This window comes from Nelumbo lutea, chromosome 5 (assembly GCF_056320005.1).
Source record: "Nelumbo lutea isolate HS-2025 chromosome 5, American lotus-T2T, whole genome shotgun sequence".
NCBI lineage: Eukaryota > Viridiplantae > Streptophyta > Magnoliopsida > Proteales > Nelumbonaceae > Nelumbo > Nelumbo lutea.
The window spans coordinates 28,475,740-28,484,867 of NC_142688.1; the positions used below are offsets into that span (position 1 = coordinate 28,475,740).

Genomic DNA, 9,128 nt, shown 5'->3' on the forward strand with positions numbered 1-9,128 from the left:
CTTGTACCGTTTTTATTTATTTATTTATTTACTTTTTGCACTTGTAAAACCAGAAAACCAGAAAGCATGGTCAAGTGTTTAAGCAGATGAACTGGTTTTAACCCATCCAAACATTGCTTATGCTTTTAAGCAGCTGACTCAAAGTAGCTTCTAATTAAAAAGCAGCTGAACTGAAGCTTATCTTCAGCTTAGCCCTCCTGAACGGTCCCTTAAAAACTCATTTTCTTCTTGGAATTACCCAGTTAGGTAATACTACTCTTTGTCACATAAATGATTTCGTTACGTGGGCCTTGCCGGAAATTCATGCCTTGTATGTGCTAAAAATGTGGTACCGACATTCATGATTTTATGTTAGGCATTACTTGATGATTCCCCTTTTCATGGACAACACATCTTTATCATCTATAAAATGTAGTTATGATAATCTCAGACTTGTACGGAAAACAATTTTAGGTCTTACGGACCTTCGGAGGAAGTTCCTGGTTTGAGTCAAACATGGGATTAATGAAACGTGAGAGGGGTTTAAATGCAAAAGCCATCGAGTTTGGCTTGTAAAAGAACAAATCCAAGGATTCAGGAAAAAAAAGTTTACTGGAAAATTCTTTCACTGTGGGCTGTTCTGTTACATTCTGCAGGATAAGAAACCATTTCTTTCTCCAACTCTCCAATCCTTGGTATGATACAATTGGGCCTTTAATCTGTGTTAAAAAAAAGGCTTTGGGGTTTGATGGTAATGTTTATTACTCTGAAGTCTGAACGTTAAGATTCCTCTCCTTCATTGAAAGGTGTTATTCTCTGATGTTCTCCTGTTGTATAGCTCTTTCGTTGTAAAGTTGGGACTAAGGACTCAACAATGGGGGACACAATCGTGGAGCCTAGGAAGCATACTGCTCATAGAAAACTGTAATTACTCTGTATGGTATCGGTTGGATCTCAGCTGGGGGATTCTTCAGGGGAATGGAATATGAATTACTAGAGACATTTTAGTTGCATGAGACAACTTTTTCTACTAGAGATTCTAGATTATTTGCTCTTCAGATTTCGTAAGAGTATATAATGGATGCTTCTGAGTATCCCATGTTCTGATCTGGATTCTGAATTGCTTCGATAGGTGCTCAGAAATACTGGTAAACAACTTCATCAAAAGCATGTCCAACTTTGTTTTCTAGTGTTTTTCATGGATCTTACCAAGAGTTGCATAAACTCGGTTTTTTATTAGCATTTGATAGACGGGGTGCTATGGTTACATGGGGTGGATTAGATGTCGATCTTACTGTGGCTTTTTCAACCCGCATTTTCATGCTTCTCTGTCGGAGAATGATCCCTAATTTGAAAACACAGATTTGGCAAGCAAAACTGGGGATGGAGAAAATGACTTTATTCCAATTTCTATACACAAATGTATCCGCACCTCAGCGATGAGCTGTACATGGTAATTCTTTTCCTGGACGATTATATGATCTCATGCGTTGGAACTGAAGTTGAGACGTAATGTTTCATCTCGAATGGTTCTTCGGAAAGAGTGCAGATGCAATATAGACAGTATAAATCATGGTTTTTAAAACCGAAATGGACCGGATGGTCGGACTGGAAAAATCGGGAACTGGTCATCTGACTGGTTCTGTTCTTCTCCAAAACCGTTGATTTTGGACAGCAAACCGCTGAACTAGTCAATTAACTGTTCAATTTTTTTATTTTTGTCAAAACGGACCAACTGTTTGAACCAATAACTGGACCCTTGATCAATTCAATTTTAAAAACCATGACACGAATACATACAAAATATAAGGCTTTACACTCTACATATTTCTATTTACACTCCTTCCAAACTGAGCCGAAGTGTCTAAAAAAACGTCAGGTTGGATCTGGGTCGAAGCCTTGGACAATCCAACTGAATCCAGGCCCAAGTACCGACGACATATTTATTATATTGCATGCACATGCAAACGTATCTTATCTAAGTGTATGCTTCGCATATAGTGTAACCTGTCTTACTCTTACAAATGGATTTATTGAAACGAGGGCGCATTGTTATAATGAGGTGGCCTTACAGGTTGCCACACGTCTTATATATAGAAAATTCAGATTGACCCCATTGTGGGTCCCATTTAAAGAGATTCCTATAATGTGATTAAATGATTTCCACCATACACTTAAAATCTTCAATGTATAAACTTGGGAGAATGAACATCCTCTAACCAAGTCTCGACTGTTGTTTGAAGGTGAATGGTAAAGTCATATAATAATTGAATGTAATAACGACTTAATTTAATGATGGGTTCGGATCCTTTGTACATATGACTATGAGATAATGCGGTTGTTGAGGAGGGAACTCTATCTTTTATGATACGAGTCAAGAGAGGGACTAAATACGGCAACATTGATCATTGTTAACTTATGGCAAAATCATCTAATTCTTTTACTGAATGTGGCCTTCCTTAAAGTTGCTTTTAAAAATGATACAAATAACTGTGAATGCAAATGTGTAGAGTCTAAAATGATTCATATAAAATGTAAAATTGGAATAGTTTTACACTGATAAATTTATTTTCTTACTAAACAGATTTTTAGCTCTAATGGATGCAAACATGAATTCCAATAAAGAATATGTTTTTTTTTTTTTTTTTTTTATCAAAAATCCACTTGAAAGCAAATTTACTTTTTTTTTATTGATGTACTTTTACATCTTATTATCAATATAAATCTGCATTGGTCTAACATTTGTCAATGTGTAAATGTAATATTGCCAAATACACGTAAAAGTGAACCAGAGTGCAAATTTACCCTGAACCAGGATTTACACTCCATTTGCATCATTTCCAAATACAGCTTAATTTTTTTTAACCAAATATTAATTTTCATTGAAAATGCTCAGCATACAAGGAACAACAAATGGTGGATATCATTCATCATGAAATGTAGTAGAGTCTTAGTCAAATACCCAAAACCCCTTGGAAGGGTATGTACGGTGTGGGATACGCTGAAGATGCATGGTGAGGGATGTGTTGGAAATTTCCTTTTGGGAGGGCTGAAGCGTTCGTTAAGCTGCTTTTGAAGAAGCTATTGAAAGAAGCTTCCGCGGAAAGCCAAAGATGGAGCAAATGACAGATAACTCATCTACAAAAGCTGATCTCCGCGTATTATGCTCTTACTTTGAATAATTCACCCTAGTCTTTCTATGTGTCAAAGACCCAAACTACTCAACTTCGGCAGCCCAAAAAAAAAAAAAAAAATCAACATTCAACTTCAAGAAAAGAAAAGAGAACAGAAAAGGCTCAGCGTAGCTAACTTTATCCCCCCAATTCCCTCAAATATGTTGACTCCAAAACCGTTCAAACTGTTTGACCCAGAAGCAGTGGTCAAAGCATTTCTGTTTCCGGTTCTATTTTAAAAATCACGGTCTGTACGTCGGATTCACCATTTTAATCTATGAACCGCGAAGGTCAGATTGATTCAGCACGGCTTCCTTTGGGGGAAAGACAGAGTCAAAATGCAAACGAACTACCACCAATTTGTTGAATCTCTAACTCTTGCTCCTCTGCTTTTCTCCCTTCACTTCGTCAAGGTCTTACCATCCATTTAATTTTCATATGAGTATGATGTTGTTTTTTACTTTTCAATTCCAGTTTTTTATTATTTTTATTCATTACTTCCACCAGCTCCTACTCAATCCACTTCTAATTCGATTCAACTGAAACCAATCGACAAGGTCTGAAAGATTAAAAATAAAAGTTGAACAGCTTGGACTGGGATTGAGGTTGACCCTAATTTCCTGCTGGGCCTTTAGATCAACACACTCTGACTTTTCTGAAATTGGGCTGCAGATTGCAGTTGGCCGCGGCACCACTCACCAACTAATCCACATGAATTACAGAGTCCTACGGCCCCACCTTCAGTCCCTCTAGTCCCTACCGTTCATTAGGCTCTACCCATATGTGTCAAAATATGATTTAGTAAAGCTAACCCCAAGCTGTACCTTTTGGGTCTTCCAAGACTGCCCATCAAAAAGTAAAATAAAATAGAAGCCTAAATTCCTACACTTTTCAAAAGTATTTGCCAATTGCCATGACATAGAGATCATCCCAAGGGTTAGTTCAGACATTATTCGTTTAAAAGGAATAGCAAACATATCTGTATCTTCCATTACTCGTTATAGCTTATAGCATTTTTCATACGTAGTAAACAGACCATTCTCAATCTCGCTGTGTATCGTTAAGCTCAAAATTAAAACTGTTTTTTTTTTTTTTTCTCGGTAGTAAGCCTTTGAGATTTTGATTATGTTTGATAAAACCAGAACTAGAGATGTCCATTGATGCTTTCCATTATTCATGGCAAGACATTTTTTTTCCAAGTTGTTTCTTTTCCACTTTGGTACTTGGTAAATGTTCAAGATAAATGCTGTATTTAAGCTGGCACAACCCATTTGCTTTTATCCATATACAAGTGGAAAGGCACTAATAACACATAGAAGAGATAATTTTATATTATTTTTTCCTCTGGTACTATATATTACACATGGCAGGGGATTAAAGGGTGGGGACAGAGCAGACAGAGCAGGTGCACGTGAGATTCACTGATCTTACCACAGAGAGCCTGCAGTTAATACGGGTTGGACGCAAGTCGCCAACTGATCATTCAGCTACTGGATAATCGGAGCAGACAGATTGAGGAGTTGAGACATTCACAATGTGGAAGTAGGTCGTCCGCGGTCCGGTTTATATGATAAGAGAAGAGATAGAGGATATAACGTATTACCTATGCAGAGGTGAAGTTTGCATGTTTTGCAAAATATGTATATAAAAGGTAGTAAATTGAAAGTTTAGCAAAAATGTGTCCTTTGATTTAATAAATAATATTAGATAAATACATTTTATCTATTCTATGAACACATTACATTTACAGCCTACAGGAAAGAAGTAAAAATTTTGACTTTTTTCAATGTGAAAGAACATGTTAGTGCTAGTGTTAGACACATACAAGTCCTTAGATGATCTTTTTTGGCCATATCACTGGACATTACCGAATCCAGTGAGAATTATTCTTTGCACTCATCTTGAGCGGTCTTACAACTTTAGGAGGGGGGAGGGGTGGACTGGAACTGGATAAGATGAGGACCAAGCCTCTGGCATCTGTAGCAATAAGCTCCGTCCCCATGTTATATACAAATGTTTTCTGATTGAACTATTGAAGGCCACCGGCCACGTTTACAAAAAAAGGACAAAACACACTTCATGTTCATGGGCAAAGGCTACTGGGATTGCTGGCATTGGTCCAGAAACGATTGTTGAGGGGAGGGAACATTACATGAGACGGAGTGAGTTGTGACACAGCTGCGATTTCAGGAGATGGCCCCCGAGTCCCATGCCCCTCGTGGTCAATGGCCTCATGGCCTCATCCATCTCTTAATTTCCAATCTCTTCTTGTGACCTGTCAATCAAATCCCAAAGTACTAACCAACCATAATATTCAACTATAAAGAATCTATTCACCCTTTTCATATTTCTAACGTACCATCCACCATTCATCCAAGGATTAAGAGAGACGATCTCTTCTACTGACCTTCTTCAAGGGCAAGTGACAGCTACGATTCCTTTTTCTTTTCTTCCCCCCCCCCCCCCCCCCCCTTTATCTTTCTAGTAGGCGGGGGACAACAACTATACAACACTAGCAGCAGGGACCAGAGAGAGGCCCTTCACATTTCATCCAAAACCAAGAACCGACAGAATAGGTCCTGTGCTGTAACCACACAAACCCAACTCTCCAAAAGCCAGACGCAAAGCAAGTATCAACTATAAGTTCACACACTACATAGTAAAACAATGGTTTTCTGTAGGTTTATGGGAAGTCTTTTTTCACAAATTCAAGAAAAGACTACCTATCAATATATACACTACATAATGTGAAGAACCAAAAAAAAAAGAGGGGGGGGGGGGGGATACAAATTTAATCTTGTTTTGAAAACATTTGTGCACATTGAATCAATGGAATCCTCTTGAACCTCTGGATTGATAGAGCTCCAACCTACCTTTGGCATCGGGTAACAATGAGTCAATGGTGGAATCTTGGATCATATAACTCTGTTTTGATGCCCATTCCAGCACCGTGAGAACCTCGGCTTGTGCAAGCTCCTCGCTGTCGGGGACGTGCAATGCGATATAGCATAATAGGATCAATGCAGGGATTTGAACAATCTGCTCACCGAAGTACACGAGCTGGATTAGATGCTTTGCCCCTCCGGCATTTATTATGGCCTTGGAGTGATCAAGATGGAGGTAATTCCCGATGCATGCGAACTTCGTGAGGGCAATTGCGGCCTCCCTAGAAACCTCCCCTTCTCTCTCATCGAGCAACCGCACCAGTGGCCCAATAATTCGCGTTTCTGTTGCTCTAAATGTCCTTGCTAAGTGTCCCATGGCCTTAATGCAGGGAATCAGAAGTTCTGAATCAGCCTTCTCGATGATCCGCAGTAGCTGGTCAACCACAGCCTTGGCAGCAGGGGAATTGGGCTTGAATGCAGACCGCCTCAGCTCTGTGTCTTGCTCGGCAACCGCAGTAATCTCCATCAGTGCCATAGCAGAATTGAATTGTACCTCCTCCGGGCCTTTCTCAAGGAGGACTGCAAAGCATAGAAGTGCTCTCGACTCTGTGATACTTCGGCATATTTCTGAGTTGCCCTTGGCAAGATGCCAAAGGGCTCTTGAAGCCATTGCTTTCATGCTGGCCTTGGTGGTTGGGTCTTCGAATTCCCTCCCTTTAATGCTAGTTCCCGACAGAGGCATGTTTTGCTGCTGCTGCTGCTGGTAATGATGATTCTGCTTCATGTTGCCGTGATTGGCCTGATTGGCATTGTTATGTGGCTTGGATTGGGATTTTGCAGCAATGGTGTTTGTAACCACGTTATGCATCTGGCTTGGGTTGCGTTTCCCCATTGGATGAGGAATTTGACTTTCGTCTTCGTTGCCGTTGCTGTTGTAGTTTTTGTTGTTGGGGTTCTGGTTGGGAATATTACTCGCCATTACAACTGAATGAATCGACATGGTTTGTTTACTGGCAATTGCATACTTACTATGCTCCTGAACGGTCTCGAAAGCGAGATGGCTAACGAGTAGCCGAATTATATTGTTCTGGGCAAAATGATCCTGGCACTTGGGGTGATGGGCAGCGAGTTCAGATACAGCCCAAGCCACCACAGCCTGAACCTTCATGGGACCTTCTTTGAGGATTTTCGCAAACACTGAGCAGACGCCGGCATGGATCATATGTTCGACGCTCTCAGGGTCACGACCAAGAAGACCAATTGCCCGGGCAGCATTCTCTTGACCTTCCGATTTGCCTTCTTTAGCCAATTTCAGAAGGGGCACAACTCCACCTTCCTCGATTATGAGCTTACCGTATCTATCGTTGTCCCGGGCGAGCGATACGAGAGAGGCAGCCGCGTCGGATCTATCGTCATGAGATCCCGTATAGAGGGTAGCGATCTGTTCCCAGATAAGGCAGAGGATGGGCTCGTTAGCGGCGATGGGAGGAAGACCGAGATACTCGTCGTCACGGTCATCTGCGGAAGCGGAGACGCGGAGGAGCCAAGATACATCGCCAATGGAATTTTCAAGCTGAGAGGACATTTTCTTGAAGGCAGCAGCGGGAATAATGGTGAAGACGCGCTTCATGAGCCCATTAGCACGGCACTTGGTGACAAGGACGACGGCTTTGTCGAGGACTTGCTCAGTGTCATCGATGATGCGGCGAGTGGGACGCTCGTAGAGGTCGGAACTGGCACGAGCAGCTTGACGGAGGAGTGTGGCGAGCTTCTCGGTCTTGGATTTAAGCTCAGCGCACTCCTGCTTAAAGGAATGGGCCTCGTCGGCGGCTTTGGTGACCTGATCAGCCAATTGAATCGGCCTCGCTAAGATCTGCTTCACGATATCCGCCATGCCCCCAAACACACCAACTAATCCAAAGGGATCAAGGCGGAGAACGAGATGAAATCTCTACCAAATCGATAATCACTGAAAGAAGCAAAAATCAACAAATATAAACTTGTTTGACGAAATTGAAGGATCTGAAAAGGGGGAAATGTTAGAATAGATTGCAAGTTAGGTTGAACTTAAGCAGTAGGTGGCATTCTGCTTCTGAATCAGGGTGCGGAATTTGGATTGTTGGTGCCAGCTTGGCGAGTCCTGACGCCGGAGGGGGAGGAGGAGGTGGTGGTGGTGGTCGGGGGGGTTTGGTTTGGGGTGGTGAGTCGACGGGCGAAGTTAACAAGGTCAAGCGCGTTTTCTTCCACACAGCCTTTTGAGCGATAATTTATAGCCCACTCTGTCCCTTGCTCTAAAAACTCTACTGTTTTTCATTGGTTGGTGTACAAAACGGGCCTATTCAATTTTATTATTATATTTGTTTAATAATTTATTATTATTTCCTGAACCGAAAAGAATTGAACAGCCAGCAGGCAGATGACTTTAGATTTTACCACTGGGAATTCGGAAAAGGATGACCGTCGGATGGTTCGGTATTTACTTGGTGGTTGAATATTTGATTCGTTGTGCGTATAATTTCTAACGGGGTCCACGGGCCACGGCCGTAAGATCTACCCTTCTTTTTTTATCCTAAAGCGTCGTTGTTTCGGCCGTTGTACAACTTCTACTTGAATTGAAAAGGAGCGTGTGGAAAGCGACGTTTCAGTTTGAGATTTTTAATTGAGTTTTCTTTCGAGGCCCAACAACAGGCAACAGGCCAGGCCAGGCTAAGTTGGGTTCTAAAAATAAAATGGCCTGTCCTGAAAAGGCCAAGGTGCCCATGAAAACTGAAAAGGCCAGACAAGACTAAAAGCTCTCTAGATGGTCTCACTGGTCAGTGCAGTGGGCTGTGGGCATCGATGAGGTGTGAGTTTCAACTTTCAACCAGCGAAATGCACATACACCGCGTTGTGTCTTGTGTCCCCAAGCGAGCACCGCGTGCACCTCCTTCTCCAGCTCTCCTAATTCCTAACCCCCACTAAGATCATTGTACAGGGTCCACAGCTTCATCACCCCACCCACACGCATTGCCTATCCCGAAAAGGAAACAAACCAAATTACAAGGACCAAGGTGGCATTTGATAACTGCTGCGCTGATGACGGATGTTGAGA

General features: G+C 41.7%; 1 protein-coding gene across 1 annotated transcript; it reads right to left on the reverse strand.

Moving 5' to 3' along the window:
- Window positions 1-5,809: 5,809 nt before the first annotated feature.
- LOC148851286 (uncharacterized) lies at window positions 5,810-8,426 on the reverse strand. Its single transcript, XM_088942921.1, has one exon. The coding sequence runs from the start codon at window positions 7,929-7,931 to the stop codon at window positions 5,979-5,981; it is 1,953 nt and encodes a 650-aa protein (XP_088799047.1). The 5' UTR covers window positions 7,932-8,426; the 3' UTR covers window positions 5,810-5,978.
- Between the last annotated feature and the right edge of the window lie 702 nt (window positions 8,427-9,128).

What these genes read in the sequence shown, in the direction of transcription:
- LOC148851286 (XM_088942921.1), bottom strand. Translation starts at nt 7,931, where the DNA reads ATGGCGGATATCGTGAAGCAGATCTTAGCGAGGCCGATTCAATTGGCT.